Below are 22,703 nucleotides of genomic sequence, written 5' to 3' on the forward strand. Positions count from 1 at the left end.
ACTGGTAGGAATTCATTGACGATAGCGTGTGAATGATAGATTTTGATATGGATCTGTGGATATGTCGACTGTATGTACCTACAGTCGCCATCGGATATATCGGAGCGGCCAAGGTGGTCACACATATCTAAACACGCACTCTATTGTCAAGGCGCTAAAGTGCGTGTTCAGATATTTTTGAGCACTTCGGCCGCTCCGATATATCTAGCGGCGACTGTACTATTAGGACTCTTTCGTGGATTTCGGACATTGGTACGTCATCACTTCGTATCCCAAACAATTGTACCTATTTATTTGTGAGTTAAGAGGAAAGGGGATTCTCAGAACTATTTCAATAACATAATTTGAAATTGCATCATTTGACTAATCACTAGAACAAGTGACATCAATTATTTAATTAGACAATCATTAGGTGCAGCAATGCTGTCTTATCTTTATATACTACGTAACTATACAATTTCTATGTAAATAAACAACTTATTATCTTCGTACAGTTTGTCTGGCCTCTTTCATATCATTAAGGTCAAATCAATAAATCACGCACGCTTTAAAGAAGTGTCGTTTCTGTTTTATATTAACTTTAAATACGCCTATTAAAACATTCCAGTTTCAAAATGTTAAACTTCAAATCCATCGTAAAATCTATTTAAAAGTGAAGTTCTAAGCCGGTGCGTGATTTTAAGTCTGTAAATAGAAGCAAATTGAATTAGTGCGCGCGTCTGTTACAGTATGCACCCGGCCGCGCGCCACAGTAGTCCTTAACGCATGTAATTATTATTCAATAATTTATTTTACGCGCACGCGTCAGTGTATTGATAGCGGGCGACATGAGCGCGCGCGCAGCCTCGCCCGCTCTCATAGAGATCGCGGAGCCAGACGCCGCGGACTGCCCCACCCTCGCCCTACCTCCCGAAGGCAACGTCAAGCACAAAAACTACAGAATGCTCAACGAAAACCTACGCGCCTACACCCCGACTGGAGACATACACACGTCACCAGAAAAGGGAAAGCTTGTCGCCAAATTCGATGTATCTTCCTCCATCTCCCCGCCAAGAGCAAGAATACTGGAGCTACTTAGACCTGATGACCCTGGACGAGAAAGCTTGGAAGCCATAGTTAGACCTGTCTCAAGAAGAGGTTTAACCCGACCTCTAGACGAAGATACTAGAAGATTCCTGCAAAGAGCGCTTCTATCCCCAAGTCCTTACGGATTTTCAGCAGACTCACCAGAACCACTCCATCGATCGGCTAAAGCACCTTATACAACAGAACCTACGACTCCAGAACCAGAGGAAAAACCTTCGCAGAAAAAAGGCCGGTCGTTAGCCGATGAGCTGCGTGATGCTGAAGATGAGACTAGTGAAAAGAAGGATATATACTTGGAGTTTATCAAACGAGGTGGTGGTTTGAAGGATGCAGTGGAACGGGAGAGGTTAGGGAAGCTCGCGTTGTCGGTAGAAGAAGATAGTGATAGTGAGAGTGAGGACAGTTTGACAATTGCCGCTCGGAGGCTGGACGCGTTGCTGGAAGAGTCCCGAGGGCTACACAAGGAGCTGCAGGACATCCACCAGGACATGCAGGTGCTGGCCCAACGCGTGTCTCGCCGCGACCTCTGACGCGTTCGTACATAAATCACGACCATTGGCTTATTGGTCACCATTCTTCTGTCTTTTCGGGTTGCACTTCTTCAGAATTCTCTTTCTGGCTTTGAACTACACATTTTTCCTGCTTACAATCTATTTTCAATAGGTCTAATACTATTTCTACTGGTGTGTGATACTGGTGTATGCTCAGTACAATTTGGCGTACTTGGTTGAGGGTTTCACAGCTTATTTTATTTCTTATCTGCAAGTGTGCATGTAGGTCATAACCTTTTAAGAAACTTAAGTTTTTGACATTAAATAGTAATTAGCCATTATAGACTATCGAATTTTTAGGCATATTTTTGCATTGACTTCGAAAACAATTTTCTGTTTAGCACAACCGAGGTTTGAACCCACGATTTTTGACCACCAAAAGGTTAAGCATGGGGTTTTAGCAAAATCATTTGCTCTTTGATTAGTACCCGTAGAAATTTCAAGTAGGTAATAATGTTTTTAATAAAAAAACACCTACTTGTTAACACTAGACAACAGTTATTTCACTTTTTAGGGTTCCGTACCCAAAGGGTAAAACGGGACCCTATTACTAAGACTTCACTGTCCGTCCGTCCGTCCGTCCGTCCGTCCGTCTGTCACCAGGCTGTATCTCACGAACCGTGATAGCTAGACAGTTGAAATTTTCACAGATGATGTATTTCTGTTGCCGCTATAACAACAAATACTAAAAACAGAATAAAATAAAGATTTAAATGGGGCTCCCATACAACAAACGTGATTTTTGACCAAAGTTAAGCAACGTCGGGAGTGGTCAGTACTTGGATGGGTGACCGTTTTTTGTTTCCTTTTTTTTCTTTTTTTTTTGCATTATGGTACGGAACCCTTCGTGCGCGAGTCCGACTCGCACTTGCCCGGTTTTTTCGTTACATTAGTTATTAAACTTATCTGCTTACAATTTTATCGCGAAACTCTCGAAGTAGAAATAACTTCTATACTTATTTTATTGTATATTCAATTTTTTACTATAAATTTTTGCCCGGAATAACTATGTATATACTGTTATAGTTTTATACTGTTGTGGTTCAAATTTTACTTGTCACTATAAGTTATAGATGGTCAAGCAGATCTTGTCAGTAGAAAAAGGCGGCAAATTTGAAAAATGTAGGCGCGAAGGGATATTGTCTCATAGAAAATTTGAATTTCGCGCCTTTTTCTACTGACAAGATTTGCTTGACCATCTTTAGTGTATGATCTTCCGTGATTCAAACGATATTTAGCACGCATACATAATTAACAGACTGAATCGTCGTAACCAAAACTGGTGTTTTTTTTAAGTCAGCTTTTTAAATGGCAACAAACTTACAGGTTGGTTCAAAAGATTTCTATTTGATTTGACAAATTTAACAAATGTTATAAATTTAATAAATATTGTGTCTAAAAAGTTTACGTGGACGCTTAAATTCAATGAATTCCATTGTGTTTCAAAAAAAGTCTATTGGCGTATGCAATAAACTTGTATTATGTGTACGAGATAAGTACAATAAAATACAATGCCAATGCCATAAAATCAATTAACTTAGGAATAATTATCATGTCCTCGTTGTCGAAAAAAGTGAAATAACTGTTGTCTAGTGTTAACAAGTAGGTATTTTTTATTAATTTAGACTTTTATCAGTAAATAATTTAAAATTATAATGAAATAACTAGCATAACACTGATATATAATTGACAGTAATAGTTGAGATAGCGAGCATTTTCTTACCAGCTAGGAGGCTCTGTAATTAAACAACTTTTTACATACATTCTCGACTATCTGCAGATAGTTCAAAGCATTGCGGTTTCTAGTGGTTAAATGCTTTACATTGCTAACATATTTAACAAACAACAGGGTTTGATTTCTAATTTCTTCATTTGCATGCAACACCCTTAACTGTCCATCGGTGGACCTTATGCCTTATGTAATAAGGTTTAGGAACTGTTAGTTAAGCACAGAGCTTTTCCGATTCCTTTTTTTTAACTATAACGTTTTTAGTTTTACACGCAATAGGTTGTCGGCCTTCTCTATTGACTTGTCTCTGTTATTAAAACAAAAATGCCCAAAAAATACAGTCATTTTCGAACTGATAACCGATAATGAGCTTTTGCGAGTGCAGCCCAACAATCGGTATTGGAAATGGTCACATCACTCTATAGCGCGGCAAGGACTGACAGATGAGCATCGCCGCAATGGCGGCGTCGTAGTCGAGCTTCTTAAAGTTAGCCTATGCGGAAAGAGAAGAGTCGTGAAATGTATGGAGCCCAATACATTCCACGACTTTTCTCTTTCCGCACAGACTCTATGTCTGTTGTTAATGTATTAAGTAAATCCTTTATTTGGTGAATCATTGGTGTATTATTTTAACAAGAATATGAGCTGTCAAAAAACAATAATCTAATCAAAACACAGGGCATATCCGCAACCATCAAACGGTTATCAGTGCAGCTGATAAGAGCTGATAACGGGGTTCATTGACGTTGGTGATAATGCATTTGCATATTACAATTAATTGATAACTTTAATTGACCTGTTTATTTCTAAAGGTTGAGGTTTGAATGACGCATGGAGAGAGAAAAGTTATTTCGCAATGTTTAATATTTTAGACTATGCTCAAAATGTGATTATTTCATATATTAATTTAGTTATCCAGGGGGGGGGGGGGGGGGGCGTTCGGTTCGGTTTAGTTATTAAAATTTTAATTAATGAATTCAGTTAAGAACGAATAATGTAAGTGGCATTTAATTTATACTTAAACATGAATAATTATTTTAATATTTATCCAGTTGGTCATAATAATTGATATTTCCTCGCGTACCTACTCAATAATAATATAAGTATTTCCTTTTAGTGTCACAATGTATAATATTTTATCGTTACTCGTATTCTCACAGCCTACATTATCCTCATTTCGATGGTGGGTTAGGTATAGATAACTACAACGGTAATTAAAAACTACAAATTACTTGCGATTTGGAAAGTTATTTTTATTACATACTTTATTTTATTTTTCACCACACCAGCTTGGAAGGCACTTACTTTGCACTTCAAAAACTGATAGCAAAGTTGCATTTTATTCACATGTGAGGCAAAGTAATCAAATGCAAATTTTGAGTTGTTTTCCTATGTTTGCTGGTAGAATTGACTTTAAAATGATGATTTTGGATGAAAAATATTTAATAAAATTCATTTGGATTTGATTTGGTTTGATTTTGTTTGATATTTTACAATTAATATTTGCTTCGGGTTGGTGTGGTGAAAAATTTTGTGTTTCACTCGGGGGCAATTTTTGTTAACCCTCGTGCTTTGAAACCCTCGCAACGCTCGAGATTCCATTTTTCAAACCACTCGCTATGCTCGTGGTTCAATTTTGGAATCTTTCGCTTGCTCGGATATCAGTATTAGCACGAGCGGTTAAACAACAACTTTGCCCCCTTGTAAAACAAATAACTATTGTTTTTTATTTTAATTATTGTCACTTAGTAACTATCCTTACAGGTTAACCCTAATACAATAGTGCCTTACTATAGATGGTCAAGCAAATCTTGTCAGTAGAAAAAGGCGGCAAATTTAAAAAACGTAGGCGCGAAGGGTTATCGTCCCATAGAAAATTTGAATTTCGCGCCTTTTTCTACTGACAAGATTTGCTTGACCAACTTTAACTATGTAAATTATATTAATTATAATAACAACACAAGACATTAAAACATTTATTATTCTATTGCCACTGGAACTTGACATTAAGCGACATTCGAACTCTACAAATTGATCTCATTGTACAGCAGCGTACCATCTAGATCCGCAGCGAGTGATACTTTTATCAAAACGAGATCAGTGCGGATATGATGGTCGTTCTTGTCTACGTGACCGCGTGATAAAACGGTGTCCGTCACTTTCTATCCCACGGTGTTAGAAAGTGAGAGTTATTTTATCATGTGGATAAAGATGGATAAAGCCATCCATAATACGCCGGCAGATATAAATATGTCAAGTTCAACTGCCACTGTTTAAAGGTGACAACAGAAAACTAATGAAAACATATACCGTGTAAACTGCTCATAAAATTCCATATTACCGGTAATTAAATGGAATAGTAATTAGGCAGGTAATAACCGGTAACAGATTCACGCACCAGTTGCTGTTTGCATCACCAGTATTAGTGTACAAAATGTTTTAACTTCGCTTGACCAAATCACAGATCACTTACTACTTACTAGGCTAGTACTTACTTGCCTGGGTCATAAGGTAGATAATGAAATTTCAATTTTCACGTTTCGCGGTAGAATCTGTAAACAAGCAGCCTTGATGCATCAAAGTCATAATGAAATCTAATCATTAAATTGTTTAATTAAGGTATAGTATGCATAAGTTAATCTATGGTTTACAATATGTGCTAGTGCTACACACTGGTGGCGGCAGAACATTGCAGTAATGCTCCCTATTTATTCAAAAGCGGTCAAATTTTATTAAACTATTATTTAGCGTTTAACGGCCTTCCCCATTCATATAATTATATTCTAAATTTCAGGCGCAATGCGTGCGCGCCGGCCGTTGCGCGGCGGCGGCGCGCGCGCTGGACGCCGAGTGCCGCTCGCTGCGTTTCCTCGACGACGTTTTGGCCCTGTTGAGGGGCGATGTCACCGCTGCCAGCGCCCGGTCTTGGCCCTTCGCGTTGCCTACTAGATTGCCTGGAAGAAACTATATAGTGTGAGGTAAGTAGTAAGTACTATGTTTTATAGACGATGTTCTAGCTCTTTTGAGGGCGACTTGACCGCTGCTGCTATCTTGGCCTTTCGCTTTATTGACTTGAACACCTAGTTAGAAATTTAGTTAGTTAGTTAGTTTCTGTTATAAAAAAAATCTGCTGTTCCATCTGAAATGTATGAAGCATCCGTTTTTTTTTTTGAGTTTTCCGGGTTGGCCTCATAGTAAATTCAGTATTACCTATTTACATATTCACCTCTCAGAGTATGGTCAATTGGTCAGGTAAGAAATAACAAAATCACGCTGTATAATGTAAAGTACTTAAGGTGTAGAATGAAACGTTACCTCAATTATTGGCGATGCTAATTAGTAGCTTGTAAGCAATCAAGTATTTATGAAAGTTAATGAACATCAGATTTGTAGTATTTTACATATGGAGGCTATTGTAATATTAGTGGTTATACATGGTCTAACTAATAAAACATGGCCTTTTCCCAGAGTGACACAGGCCTACGTCACAATAACATTGCCACTTTATTTCAACATAACATATTGTTACATGGGTACATTATACCTATGGTTAATAAGTTAAAATATTTCTTTATAGTTTTATAATTTTCATTTATATGTATTTTATCTTTTATCCTCCGATTCACGAAAGAAATTCCAGACGTTCGGGTAATTCTGTTTACACTACTGGGACTCTCACATTTGACAATTCGGATCTAGATTACTTCATGCCCTGACCGTCATCCTTGTCGAACGCGTGTTAATTGTTATTTCTCGCTCAGTGTCAGCAGTCGCAGTGTTTTCCAAACTTTTCACGTCGTAAGCTTGGTAATTAATGTGTAACTGTGAATTAGTTTTTCAAACGTTTGTCTTGTATACAAATACAAATGGTTTATTCGCAGTAATATGGTTACATAGTGGTCTTAAGTAGGTACAAAATAGTTCTACATATTACGCCTTTTCTGGCGTGCGAATATCAAATGAAAAACTTAAAATTAAAGGACTAAATCTATCATGCAACTAACTTAACTAATATATTACAGAGTTTTCTTTGTAAGCAAAGAACTCGTTTATTGAGTAAAATACTCTATGAGTAAGCCATTGGTGGAGCTGAGCTTTGAATAGATAAATAAAGTTTAATTTAATACATTAGATTTGTTTTATTTTACTATGTTTCTACATGAATAAAATAATTTTCACCGTTGGTTAAAATTCTCCCACATTTTAACCCTTAATCAAATAACGGGAAATTATTCCCACTTCATTCTAATTTACGAAATATTTTTTATCTTTTTAATGGCAGCACTCAGCGATACCAACCATACAGATTTAGAATCTTAGTAACATTTTGATTTTGAAAAATGGCAACACATTTCTAATGGCCGCCATTTGTGACCATACGTCAAAGTCAATGTCAGTTGTCGTGATTTTTTTTGCAATAACAACAGTTTTTTAAGTGTTTTGAGGTTAAGTACGAAAAAAAATCTTGTAAGTGCACACACTGAATACTATCATAAACTAGACTTATTATCCCTGTGTTTTGCTTGAAAAGAATTGTGATAACGATATTATTTAGCCAAGATTTTAAGGTTTTAGTAAGTGGGAAATTATTTCCCATTGTTTGTTCCTAAACTTATGATTTACAAAAAAATGGTAGGTTTTATCAAGTGGGAAATAATTTCCCAGTGTTTGGTCTCGACCTAAATTTTAATTTGTTTCCATATATAAAAATTTATGCCCGTTTGTCTGTTACACAAAAATATCTGTGCCTTCTTTTTGTTTTCTTTTTTATTTTATTTATTTCTTTGATTTATGATGATAACGTTAAAAAATCATACTTGAATTCCAAGCAAAGCCGGGGGGAGCTACTAACTATTAAAAAGTTCGTAACCGTATCGGACAATGGGAAACTATTTCCCACTTCATTCAGAATTTGCTATTCCGTAACGGATAACGGGAAATTATTTCCCACCGCAAAACCCCCCTTTCCCCCCCACTTAAATTCTTTTTATATATTTTTTCGTAATCTACGCACCCAAGTTACCTAAAAACCATTCTTAGTTTTCAAAAATCTCATAAGTGTTCCTTTTGATTAAGGGTTAAAGTTTGAGAACCTGTAAACAACATGATGACGTAGGCCTGTGTCAGTTAGGTCATACGCGAATCTCGGAAGAAAGTACCAGGCGGAGTATATTATTATACCATGTGGTTATATAGGTATTACTCCAGTAAAGATACGCTTACGTTAAACATTAATTAGTAATAGGCAATTTTTTTTTTATTCCTGTTCTTTAGATCATTTTAAGATACTTTATTTTCGAATCCAAAAAACTTTCTGTCCGGAAGTAGGTAAAAAAAAATAGTTAAAAAAAAGAGCCGTTCTTGTTTGTTAAAAATAGTAATAGTATTTTTAGTTCGTAAACGTGACGAAAATAATATTTATAATGAGTCGACAATGGAATCAGTCAAAATATTAACACGGAAAATAACTCATTCAATAAATGGCGGGGCCTCACGGATATACGTCGTGACTTGATATAAAAAAAAAGTAATAATTAGGTCTTTGATTGAATTACCATAAAACTACCTCATTAAGCTATTTATCTGAGAATCCGACATCAATATTATTTGTATCACTTGTATATATATTTACGCCTTAAACATGCTAGAAAAAATGGTTATAGATATAATTTCTTGCAGACTTTGTTCTGATAACGTTCAAAGTGATATTCAATACATAATCACACAAAAATATGGTCAATGTAATAAATATGTGCATTTTATCAAATTCGCTAAATGAAACTACCAAATTTGAACTCTTTGCGCTAATGCTAAGGATTACATTTCCTTGCGGCGCGCGGGGACAGTTTCAATGCGGGCGGTGGCGGGAGTTCGTGCCAAGGACGCGTGGATAGTATGTAGGTAAGTATGTACTTACCTACAAGTTGCTACAAGTGACAGGCCAATTCGAACGTGCGCGGGCGTCTCGCTCGCACCAAATATTTGTGCGGCCAAGTCTGAGCAAAATGAACGCGCGCGTGAATGATAGCTGATTAAAAATAACTGATATCATATCCAATATTATTGGTTGATGTTCAAATTATATTCGTAATTATATACGTCAATTATGACCCACTACAAAAATAAAAATTGCGCATGACTATCTATCGTTCTTATTTAATTTCAGAATGGCATAGTGTGGAGTGGCATTATAAAAGGAATACTTATTATCGTAGTCATTTGACAGTTTTGGTGACACTTTCACATTCTGTCACAGCGAAGTGTGTAGGCCCACTCTTTAATTTGATATTAACGTCTATCCAACAACTTTGTCAGTAGAAAAAGGCGCGAAATTCAAATTTTCTATGAGACAATAACCCTTCGCGCCTAAGCGTCTGTAGACTTTTTTTTTTCAACAAACGTATTATATTGACTATTTCGTGCTCTTTCAATTCATAGTTTACGTTCCATAATAAGTATAACATAGTAAGTTCCATAATAAGTATAACATAGTATAATAAGAGTCGACGTGAAATATATGTTTACACTTTTGCACCTTACTCCTTTGCAATAAGGCGAAAAGTACGGCTTTAAAATGACAGCGTTTTACACAAAAATAAAACGCTAATTAAATAACTTACCATATTCGGAACCTAAGAATAAATAATATTGAGAGTGGCAACACTGTCGTAGGGGGCTATTCATAAATTTAAGTCATTTCAAATTTGGGGGGGGGGGGGGGTCTGGACATCGGATGATGGTAGCATGACGCAGGTGGAAACGGTGTCATTCGAAGCATGATTTTTTGATGATTTTATGGGGAGGGGGGGCGACAAAAATCGTCAAAAATAGATGACGTCATGTATGGACAGCCCCTAGGTCGTATTGTCTTTTTCTAGCATATACCTCCCTCTCTACCCCACACTCCTACCACACAGGCAGGTTGCTTTGTCAGTTATACAAGACAAATTTTCAAGTCATTGTCTCAATATTATACATATTTGCACCATGCAGGATTAAAAATTTAGGTTCCGAATAGAGATGCACCGGATATTCGGTTACTATCCGGTATCCTATCTCGCCCTTATTTTAATATCCGGACGGATACCGGATACTAAAATAAGGGTACTAAATAACTATGCTTGAGATCGGAATATAATCGTACTCGATTATTATTTTAAAACAATTTAAACGTTCCATTCACTAGCTCGCGCACTAATTTCGTACCTAGTGATAGACCTATATACCGCGCGAAAGTTCATTACGAAACAGGCCAAAACTTCCACAATGCGCACCTGAAAAACCTGAATATTTCCGCCGGCCGAATATTCGGCGGCTGAATACTGAATATTCGGCCTATGGTCAGGCCGTACCTCCCGTATCCTGTATGCGGCCAAACAACTATCCGTTGCATCTGTAGTTCCGAATATGATAAGTTATTTAATTAGCGTTTTATTTTTGTGTAAATGCTGTCATTAAACAGCTGTACCGATATTCGGAACCTAAGAATAATATTGAAACATGTTTGTTATCGCCTGGTGGTGGGAAGACGCCAAACCAATGTGATTATACATATCCTATGATATACTTATTATGTGTATGTAATATAATTATATTATGAGTGTTTAATTAATAATGTAGTACGTACACCCTTTATTGTAACACCTGTGAGGAGAGAGATATTTAGTAAAGTATACAATTTGATAGGTACATTTTGTAAAATTAACATTTATTGTATTTATTTATTAATTCAAATAACAAATTGCACCTTACAGCTAATGCCAAAGCAGCACAATTTGGAACACATTAACAACATAAAGCATTTTTAACATTATTTATAACAATACAATATACAGCTAAGACACATGTATTCATTATGGTATGCTACTCTTAGGCATCTCTCTTTCTAATATCCTCTTGCACTTTCACATCACTATTCCGGATCGTTTTTATTTGCTAGATAATTTAACGGACAACTATAGTACATTGTAGGAGAGGACGGAAAACCGCTAAAAGATGGACGAGTGAGTTTGAGGGCCGACACGTTGGTGGAGGCCCTCGAATAATACGACTCCATCTTTAGCGTTTCCGGCCGAGGCATTACATAGTGCTTTTCACGACTACTGCGAGGAAATAAGGAAACATTTGGATAACTATAAGTACTAGCCCGCGATTTCTCTGGTAGCAAATTACGAGCCACTGCCTGTGCTGTCTCTTGAATTTCGGTAGGCGTCAGCGTAAGAATATCATTTTCTTCACTAGAAGAACTCATTTTTATAGCGAGCGTAGATACGTGTTTCTTATATTTTATAGTACTATCCAATTCAGTGAGAATTTTCCGATCCCGCCTTTTTTCTTTTTTATCACATTTAAGAGGCGTTTTTATGTTGTTTGCTTCAAGCGGACTCTAAACTTAGAAGCGTTTTTGCTAAAAAAACCACAAACAGCTACAAAAGTAAAAGACGCCTTAAGCGTGAATCGAATGAACTGACTGAATGAATGAATAGTTTGACATTTCGTTTTTTTTTAAACAAGAAATTGGTCCTATAAATAACCTAAATTTATTTTTGAAGGAAAAAATTGCGCCAAAAAAGACCTTTTATTGATTTTTATGTTTTAAATTATACTCATTGCTGTAGCGAACTGTCACCAATGACAGATGATGATAATAATGAAACATTGTACACTCGCGTGCAAAAGTATTGCATCACTTTGCATTTTTTCGTCCGCATCCAATATATTTGTAAACTGGTTAATTTCTCTAAATTATTTTAATGTAATCATGTTCCTTGAAGTTTTAGCTTTACGAAAAGTAAAAAAACATGGAAATCGGCCCAGTATTTTTCAAATTATCGGCATTTTCCCGATTTGTGAGCGGTTTCACGTTATCACGCGCACGAGTTGCGTTACCCTTGACCCTTATAAAACGGGGGTAGAGAAGGGGTTGTTATCAGTCACTTATCAGAAGTCGATCGTTACATATCTCCGCGTATTTTCCCGTGAAAAAGACCTGGAAAAATGGAAACCACTGAAGCTGAAGTCCGCCAAATCATCCAGCCCCTGCAAGCGGGGCGTAGCCAACGTTCAGTAGCTGCCGAGCTGAATTTAAGCCAATCTGCAGTTTGCAGAGTTTACCAGAGGTTCCAGGGGACTGGATCCTTTACTTCAAGACCAAGAAGCGGCCGCAGAGAGTGTACATCAGAGAGGGACGACCGCTTCTTTGTCACAACATCTCTCCGAGATCGACACCAGACCAGCATTGCCATCCAGCAGCGTCTGCGTGAGGTACGAGGAGTGGCTGCCAGTGAGTAGACAATAAGAAGAAGACTTAAGAAAGCGAACTTGACACCCAGGAGGCCCGCAGCGGTGCCCAGATTGCTGGCGCGACACCGTACAGCCTAAAGAGAGTTTACTGAAAATCACAAGGACTGGACCATTGAGCAATGAACCCCAGTTCTCTTCTTGAAAGAGTGCAGAATGTGTTTGAATGGATGTGACCGAAAAGGAAGAGTCTACAGAAGGCCAGAAGAACAGTTCGCTCAATGTTTCTTCTCCGAAAGGGTCGCCTATGGCGGTGGATCCGTAATGTTCTGGGGCGGCATTTCCTACGACGGGCGGACAGAACTGGTTTTCGTGCCTGGCGGGGGCCGTGACAGTGGATTGACCGCTGCCAAGTACATCACTGATATCCTGGAGGAACATGTTGTTCCTTATGCCGGTATTTTTGATGAGGGGTTCATCCTAATGCAGGATAATGTCCCGTGTCATACCGCTAGGGCCACCGCAGCCTACCTTCTCGAAGTGGGCATCGACACAATGGACTGGCCAGCGATGAGCCCGGACCTTAACCCCATTGAACACGTGTGGGACTACCTAAAAAGGAGGGTTCGAAAGCGGAATCCTGCCCTGGTCAATGTTGAGGAGTTGAAGGGAGCCTTGCTGGAGGAGTGGGACGCTATTCCTCATGATCACATTAGAAAATTAATTACGTCTATGAAAAACCACTTGGTTTGTGAAAGGAGGCCTGTAGGTGGCAATACCAAGTATTAATTTAATAATAATAAACGATATTGTATTAAAAAATGACTTTTATTCTCAAGTTTCCGGATTTATTTTTGGAACATTATGCGACTACTTTCAGTTTTATGATTTTTTATAGTCTTCAGATTCGAAATTTCATTGAATTTACCATTTTTCTAATGCGTTACATTATAAGCTTTCAGTTGATACCAAAATTTTCAGAATCGGGTATAGAATTACAAAGATATTGGGTGCGGACGAAAAAATGCAAAGTGATGCAATACTTTTGCACGCGAGTGTAGTAGTGGTTGTTCAAGTGCTACAGCTATTGCCTACTTTCCAGCTTGGTTTTAGACCATCTATTGCCACATTTCCGAACAGTGGCGTGAAAAATTTAATTATTTATTTCACACCAGCTCGGAAAGGCTTACTTTGCACTTCAAAGACTGAGAGCAAAGTTTCATTTTATTCACAAGTGAGGCAAAGGAATCAAATGCAAATTTTGAGTTGTTTTCTTATGTTTGCTGGTAGAATTGACTTTTAAATCATAAATATTTAATAAAATTCATTTGTATTTGATTTTGTATGATATTTTTACATTTAATATTTGCTTCGGGTTGGTGTGGTGAAACATTTTGTGTTTCACTTGGGGCAAATTTTGTTTAACCCTCGTGCTTTGAAACCCTCGCAACGCTCAAGATTCCATGTTTCGAATGTTTTACTTGCTCAAGTATCAATATTAGCACGAGCGGTTAAACAACAACTTTGCCCCCTTGTAAAATAAATAACTATTTCAATATAGTCAGCTAAACTGAGGTACAAATTCAAAAACTCACCAGCAGTTTAGCTTCACGACCTTCCAGATGGAAAAACAGCATGCCAATGACTTGAAAATTTGCCTTGTATAACTGACAAAGCAACCTGCCTGTGTGGTGGGAGTGTAGGAGCGAGGGACGTATTTGCTAGAAAAGGGCAATACGACCTACGATAGTGTTGCCACTCTCAATTAGAAATGCAATGGATAGTTGTTAGGTCGGATACCGGATATTCGGCCCGACCGTCGGCCAAATATTCGGTATCCGACCGCCGAATCTTCGGCCGGCGGAACAATAAAAAAAATAAAAAATCATTTATTTCAGACCTTGGTTCATACACTTACACCAAAAAACTAATTAACTACAAACTAAATTTAACAATACCTACATTTCGGTTTTTAGGTGCGCATTGTGCAGGTTTTAACCTGTTTCGTGGTGAACATTGGCGCGGACTCATTTCTATGTTCGAAATGAGTAGGTACCTACGCGTGCAAGTGAGTGGATGTTTAAATTGTTTTGAAATAATAAACGAGTAATGTACAATATGACCGTGACTGTTTCTTAAATCCAATTTGTTTACTCTGAAATCAAGCAAAGTTACTATCCAATATCCGGCCGGGTATATTATTCTGAGGTTCCAAATATCGGTACAGTTGTTTAATTGTTGCTTAATTTGGAGATTGACCCCAATTTCATTTCTGATCAAATCGGTCGATTTGATCATCCCGTCTGGACTTCACTTAACAGCCGTAACACATTACCGCGCCGTTCAGGGTCACGGTGCGCCAAACCATAGCCTGATGTCATGTAGGTATGTATAATGTTATTTATATGCATTAAACGTTAAATCTGAACCAATTCGATTACTATTCTATAGTGAAACACATTCAGCTTGACTAGAAAAAGCGCGGCAAATTTAAAACATGTATAGCGTTAGGTTTCAATAGCGCTCAGAGACCTGACTTTTATCTCGATATCGTAATTTTCTAGCGACAAATCCATTATCTATACAAAACTGTCGCAAAAATGTTATCGCTTGTATATCGTGGTACAGGATAGGATGGAGCCATATACTTTACTGCTTGCTTGCAAGTATCGTAATTAAACAGTGCTAAGTAGTTAAATACGCGCAATGTATTTTTATGTCATAAATAATGTATTTATTTAATGTTAATTTAGTATTAATTATAGTATGTATATTGTTTTATCCACAAATATGAATAATTGTAGTTAATTTACCAATAAAACATAATTTATACGGCCACAAATAAAATATTAAATGCTTCTAAAGTCTGTTTGGTTATTTCTACATGGAAATGAAGTCATTTCAAATTATAAAAACATTAACTGAACACCTTATTGCCGCCTGCAGTCACCGCTCGCCGCTCAGCTATCCGCTGTCGTTAATACCACGGCCTTACGTTTTATGACACTGAGTCGCGTCAGGGGAGCGACACGGTTCGGTGCGCTTGCGTTCAGTCGAGTTTTGGAATATTACTGCAAATTTTTGTTGTTTGTTAATTTGTTGGTTATTGTTGTTTGTTAATTTGTTGGTTGTGGTGTCGACTTTTATTGCCCTAGTCGCCAAATGATGTTACTAGTGAAATTTTAACCGACACCACACGGTAAAAATAAGTTTAACAATAATTACTTAATTAAAAATCGAATAAAAACGGTATTTCTAATGCATAACTTATATTTTTTGCTATTCAATTAAAGAGTACTAACAAAATCCTAACTCAATTAATTAGTGCAAATATTTTAAGGTTTGCGATTCCTGCTCGGCCTTGCGTCGCAAGGTGCCCGGTACCACTGTATTGCAGCATTAACTAGAAATGCTTACTTTGGGGAACATTAGCAACTGTCGTTTTTGATAATTACATTTTAGTGGTGAGGGGTGGTACTTAAATGACCGCTATTGAAACCTAAAGTTTAAACTTATAGGCGCGAAGATTTGATTTCCCTAAGAAAATTTTAATTTCGCGTCTTTTTCTGCTATCAAATTGGGTGTGTGTCAGTATAATAGCCCTATATAATTGGCCTATTATTGTATTAAATTTAACGCGCACGCAAAGACGGAAAGCCTGCAATTACGTAAAATTTACTTTCTTATTTACAGCACTCTTGCCCAGATTAAAGCTGATAATTAGTTCGAATCTAGTCTCCCATATTTTTTACGTTCACTGGTACATATGTTTTGACCGAGTAAATAGTAAATATACTAAATACTTTTTTTAAATATTCGCGCTCGGGGCGATGGAAGTTTCATCGTTCCGTCGCCCCGCTCCATGCAACGACCAATCGCGTTAGCTCGCTGGCTCGTGCGCGGCAACTTTAAAGCAACGATAACGTTTTTGATGGTTTTTTGTGTTACGAATCATATTTCAAGCCGATTTTTACAGTATTCGATGAAGGAGAACTCATAATAAAAATCCCATATGATATTGATCTATTACCATTTTTAACCAGGCAATTAATGCACAACCCCATAAAACCTCCCATACGGTATTATTTAGTGTACGATTAAATTGCAACGCTTGTACTTATTGTAATTTGGAAATAATGAGAGAAAAAATAGCCTATTACCATTTTTGAGGACGGAAATATACTGAATTTAATAATAACCGTAGGTTACTTACTTTAAATGTAGGATACAGAATTATTTTTTGTGTGATTCATGCTTAATGTCATAAAGCAAATATTTCTCTATGAGTATAAATTTAAAAAATGTTATTAATATTTTTTACAAACTTTCTGTGATTTTTTATATTTTTACATTTTTTTTTAAATACCTAAATGTAATATATTTATTTGGATTATGTGTCGACGTAATCACTAGATTTATTATCTGTCCCATACACCGAAAATTTCAGCTATTACTAATTATTTCCATTCCGCCATACTAGCCGAGCGTACCTTTCTTGGCCTATATTTAAAGTATTTTTTTTACGTTTCAGGACCAGTTTCACAGAAATACGACCTAACGGAGGTTTTTCGAAAAATCTCAGGTTTGTAATTTCAATTCTGTCTCCACGTTGGTAATTTGTATAATTATTGTAAATGTGGCTAATTTAATGTAAAGTACATTATTTAAGTTCAAAAGTGACGGAAGACAATAGACGATATAAGTGCAACCATCCTATCCCTAAACAACCCTAAATAATATAAAGCATACTAGCTAGTTTGTTACTGCACGACACCTTGCACTTTGTGACTATGCGCTGAAACTTGGCACAGTTGATTCTTAGCTGGTCATGAGCAGATACAGACCGGGAGACCTCGAGAGCCACGTCTCATTTAGTGGGGGGGAGGGGGGAAGTTCGACGCCGCCGCGCTTCACTTGGAGCAACATTTCTCTAAAACTGTACCTATTAGGGCATGTGATATATCATTTTCGGTTAAATTAAGGATGAGGAATTTTTTTTTGGAACCAAAACAATGCACTTTCTAACAAAAAAAAAGCATAAAGTAGAAAAGACTAAAAAACGTATTTTTGTTTTTTTTCATAATTACCAATTTTTTTTTAAAGTGTAGCAGGAATCTGAAATCAAAAAATACAGTCGTAAAGCTACACTTATTACGTTTAAGAAAATATATAGTTTATTATACAAAACTCTTGATAAATGGGAGATAAAAAATAATATTAAGCGTGGGCCAGAGTGATCTCAATACAAAATATTATGAATGTGGGAAAGTTACTTATAATTTGTTCTACAATCGTTTATTTTTTTAGTTTTTCGTAAATAACTCGTAAACGGTAGCCCACAGCAAAAAAAATATCTTTTACGTAAATAATCTGTTTCAGATTTCTTATAAAATAAGTGCTCCTTTTTTTCGCTAAGGTCAATATTAAAAAAAATATTGAAGGGAGAAAATAAATACTAAGGTCCTCTTTTTTAGTCATTCGTAAATAACTCGTAAAGGATGTCCAATAGCAAAAAATATTTTAACACAAGAATAATTAGCATAAAATTTCCTACAAAAAAGGTTATTCAAACTTTTTCGCTAGGATCAATATTTAAAAAGGGGACCTTAGAATTTATTTTCTCTCTTTAATATCGTTTTTAATATTGATCCTAGCGAAAAAGTTCGAATGACCTTTTTTGTAGGAAATTTTATGTAAATTATTCATGTACTAAAAATTTTTTTGCTATTGCCCTTCGTTTACGAGTTATTTACGAATGACTAAAAAAGGGGACCTAAGTATTTATTTTCTCCCTTCAATATTTTTTTTAATATTGATGGTACCGAAAAACAGTAGTACTTATTTTATAAGAAATCTGAAACAGATTATTTACGTAAAAGATATTTTTTTGCTGTGGGCTACCGTTTACGAGTTATTTACGAAAAACAAGAAAAATAAACGATTGTAGAACAAATTATAAGTAACTTTCCCACATTCATAATATTTTGTATTGAGATCACTCTGACCCACGCTTAATATTATTTTTTATCTCCCATTTATCAACAGTTTTGTATATTAAACTATATATTTTCTTAAACGTAATAAGTGTAGCTTTACGACTGTATTTTTTGATTTCAGATTCCTGCTACACTTTAAAAAAAAATTGGTAATTATGAAAAAATCAAAAATACGTTTTTTAGTCTTTTCTACTTTATGCTTTTTTTTTGTTAGAAAGTGCATTGTTTTTGTTCCAAAACTAGATTCCTCATCCTTAATTTATCCGAAAATGATATATTACATTCCCTAATAGGTATAGTTTTAGAGAAATGTTGCTCCAAGTGAAGCGCGGCAGCGTCGAACTTTCCCCCTCCCCCCTCACTAAATGAGAGGTGGCTCTCGACGGCTCCCGGTCTGTATCTGCTCAAGACCAGCTAAGAATCAACTGTGCCAAGTTTCAGCGCATAGTCTCAAAGTGCAAGGTCCCCATACAACGGTGTGCAGTAACAAAGCAGCTATACTGAATATGGGTGTCCATATTATAATTACGAGATAAAATTTACTTGACAAGCAATAATGCAAAATATTTAAATGAAGGTTTGTCAATCAATAACATCGTTTAAAATGGAGCATAACGGTAATACCTGTATTTAGTCGCGTGTAAAACTTTACTCCTGAAACGTCCCACCGCGAGCGTGCGGGCATCATTGGTAAGGCCACATTTAACATGCCGCGACGAAATAGAAATAAATCTTACGATACTTAATTAATAGTGTAAAGTATATCTATACATACTAGGATATCCCAACCGTTGTAAATTAACCTACTACATACTAGTACAAATAAGTGGTGCATATTTACCCTAGGGCTAACAAGTGCATTGGCCAGGGTGGCTAAAACCGAACTTAAGAATCAGTTTTGAGCAGCGTTTATAGACCCAAAGTGTCAAATCTCAAAATATACAACTGTCAAGTAAATTCGTAAAACAAGAAACTTATTTATTTAACACGAAACTTATTAATAAAGTTCATAATCATCAGGTCGGTAAGACTGTGACACCATAGTATGTATCCCTACATCATTGGCCGCAGCCTTAGTTCCGCAACTCGGCCCGTGTTAAACTGCAGTTAGCGGACGTGACGTCACGCCCGGTGGAACTGTCAGTTAACAGTTTGAACGCCGTGATTAGTGTTTGATTCGGATTTTGATTATTTAATCTACGTTAAATTCGTTAGCGGTTTGAATGATGTTATGTTAGTGTGGATGGAGCTTCAATTGCTGGACATTTTCATAATGAGTTTAATGGTTTGACGCATTCGAACTGTTACGGTATGTCAGTCGTTACTGACAGCAACATTTATAGATTAAACTTAATTGCCCAATCCGCATCGGGCTAGCGTGGGGACTATAGCCCAAGCCCTCTCGCGCATGCGAGGAGGCCTGTGCCCATTAGTGGGACGTATATAGGCTGAATTATTATTATTAAACTTGACTTAATACCTGAAGCCCAGATTTAACAACTTGTTACAGTTTTGATATTATTATGATACTGCCTTGAATATCGCTCATGCTGATTGCTCCATGCGAAATGAACTGAAAGTTACGTTTACCTGAGTACATATGTGTATGTATGGTCAACGTACTTACCTATATAACTTGGCGCCCCTAAGTAAACTATAGGTAGGTAAACAGTATACATAATTTCCTGAATTTGGAGCAAATAAATTATTGGAACAAGGTAGTCCACCTTGCTCCAATAATATATTTGCTCCAAATTAAGGAAATTATGAGTATCAGATACCGATCTACTGTCTCATAGCCTAGTCTGGCGGTACTGTCGCGGCCTCAGCTAATAATAAGTCCTACGGCCCGATTCGAACTTTAGGATACGTCAAATACCTAAGAACTTATGTAAAAAGTAATGAAATAAACGCATTTGTATTTGTATTCAAATATTACGGCTAAATACGATATAGATTAGATATGTCAGTGTGAAATATGACGTTTCTTCAAACAAAAACGTCACTTTTGTCACTAAAATAATATATCTAATCTATATCTGACTTATCTAGACATAATATTTGACGTATCTTAAAGTTCGAATCGGGCAGCTAATCAAAATAAGGAACGATCGTTGTTTGCATTACCGGTGCCGGCGCGCGCCGCCGTAATGCAAAACATCGGTTAAGTTAAAACGCCGACTGGGTTAAAGTCTTGAAGAGCACTGCGCCGATATAATTAAAAAAAAAGACCATTAATTTTATTTAAAAATAAAACACCTGACTTTTTACGTGCCTTTTGAGTCATTTCATTTCATTTATTTTATTCTTAAACAATACAATCATTGTGTCAGAAATCACATTAAATACATTTCTGGATAAACTCATGATAATTTTGTTATACGGTCATACAAGATACATAAGTCAGAGGTACGTAATACGCACATAATAGTAGATTGTACAACAAGGGCATAAAGTGACCCATTATTACCCGAGGCAATTTTTTGCCATTTATGCCCTTGTTGTACACTCTGCTTTTCACTTCGATTGCGAGGAAAATAAATTATATTTTTCACGGCAATTTACACCACGAAATTGTCGTAAAGCGAAAGAACATAATACATAACCAATTCCCGCCAACTAACTTTTTTTTTGTTTTAATTTTCAACATGACGTGATCAGAGTTTCAGACGCTTGGTTTTGTGCCAAGTCAAACATTTCGGAGCATTTTTGAACGATAATCGACTCCTATTTACTGTGATTTAATGTCAGAAAATACGGATTTCTAATAAATTGTAGCAAAAATAAAAGAATATAACAAGTTTTGTCATCTACACAATTTTATTGCTCAGTAAAATTGTGCAATATGTTTTAACAGTTTGGCTGTTGAGACCGATTACCTTAGTCTTAGAAGAAAATTTTACTTTTATGCTCTAGAGCATAAAATGCGATTTTATGTCGTCTACGCACGACATAAAGGTGCACTTTTTGAGCATGAGAAGTGAAAATCTTATTTTTATTATATTATAACCAATGATTATGATTATGATTATGATTTTATTATAACCAATCAATTTATTTTAACTTGTTACAGGTACTAAGAAAAATAGAAAGGAGGATGCAATAGAGACGCAGCTGCCTACCCATTAGGAACAACGACTGAAGATAATTTAACACACGAAATTTCCTACCAATCTAAAATGACAGTTAAAATCGGTCAAGCGCGTGTGGAACTAACAACGGAGGGTTTTGTATCTGTACCTATACTGTAGCTCGGTTTTTTTTATGCTAGGACACCGTAAAAAGGCTTATGATCAATCTAGGGCATTAATTTAAAAATAATTTTACTTTAAATATTTTTGTAGAAAAAAAAATGCTAATTTTATATTTATTATTTTTAAAATTAGGTAAACTAATAGTACGTGTACATTAAGTAATATCATTGTATAATTAGAATTTGCCTTTGGCAATGAATAAAGGCTATGATGTATTTATGTAGGTATTTGACATTAACATTTTGGACGCCAATGAACGATATATCCGCACCGCAGGTTCAACGCCAAAGACCGATTAATCAGTCACAGACCACAGAGCAACATAGACCTACGTGCATATGCATAAACTTCAATTTCAGTTTTGACACTTCGGTGACTTGGCGTCCGAGTGACAGCTTTTGTGTTTGACACGGCGTCGAAAAGGTTAATTAGTTTTAATTAGAGATGCACCGGATATTCGGTTACTATCCGGTATCCGGCCTATCCGGCCAATATTTTAACATACGGCCGGACACCGGATAGTGGCATACTATCCAGCCGGATACCGGATAGTGGCCTACTATCCGACCGGATACCGGATTTTAACATTGCTTGATTTCGGAGTAAACAAAATTGAAATAAGAAACAGTCACGGTCATAATCGTACTCGTTTATTATTTTAAAACAATTTAAATAATCCACCCACTTGCACGCGCACTCATTTCGCACTTAGAAATGAGTCCGCGCGAACGTTCACTACGAAGCAGGTCAAAATCTGCACAATGCGCATCTGAAAAACCAAAATGTAGGTATACAGGCCTATTCGGATTTCGAGATAATCACAAGACCTTGAGACGATTTAGAGATC

The 22,703-nt window shown here is 36.4% G+C and overlaps 1 protein-coding gene across 3 annotated transcripts; it reads left to right on the forward strand.

Annotated features, from left to right (window-relative positions):
* The first annotated feature begins 582 nt into the window (after window positions 1–582).
* On the forward strand, window positions 583–21,919 carry LOC134790975 (uncharacterized). 3 transcript variants are annotated; one of them, XM_063762008.1, is made up of 3 exons: window positions 583–1,580; window positions 6,161–6,344; window positions 21,676–21,919. In XM_063762008.1, exons 1-2 carry the CDS (start codon window positions 828–830, stop codon window positions 6,341–6,343), a joined length of 936 nt encoding a protein of 311 aa, XP_063618078.1. In that variant the 5' UTR covers window positions 583–827; the 3' UTR covers window position 6,344; window positions 21,676–21,919. The 3 variants fall into 3 exon arrangements, with proteins under 3 accessions (XP_063618078.1, XP_063618079.1, XP_063618081.1); XM_063762009.1 differs by lacking the exon at window positions 21,676–21,919 and adding an exon at window positions 17,138–17,189; XM_063762011.1 differs by lacking the exon at window positions 21,676–21,919 and having other exon boundaries at window positions 584–1,619; window positions 6,161–6,297.
* Window positions 21,920–22,703: the final 784 nt, after the last annotated feature.

The sequence above is a fragment of the Cydia splendana genome, chromosome 5, assembly GCF_910591565.1.
Source record: "Cydia splendana chromosome 5, ilCydSple1.2, whole genome shotgun sequence".
Classification (NCBI taxonomy): domain Eukaryota; kingdom Metazoa; phylum Arthropoda; class Insecta; order Lepidoptera; family Tortricidae; genus Cydia; species Cydia splendana.

Excerpts from the sequence above, each read along its gene's own strand:
- LOC134790975 (XM_063762008.1), top strand. The coding sequence starts at position 828 with ATGAGCGCGCGCGCAGCCTCGCCCGCTCTCATAGAGATCGCGGAGCCA. Across the intron at positions 1,581-6,160 it reads ACATCCACCAGGACATGCAG|GCGCAATGCGTGCGCGCCGG; the intron begins GTGCTGGCCCAA and ends TCTAAATTTCAG.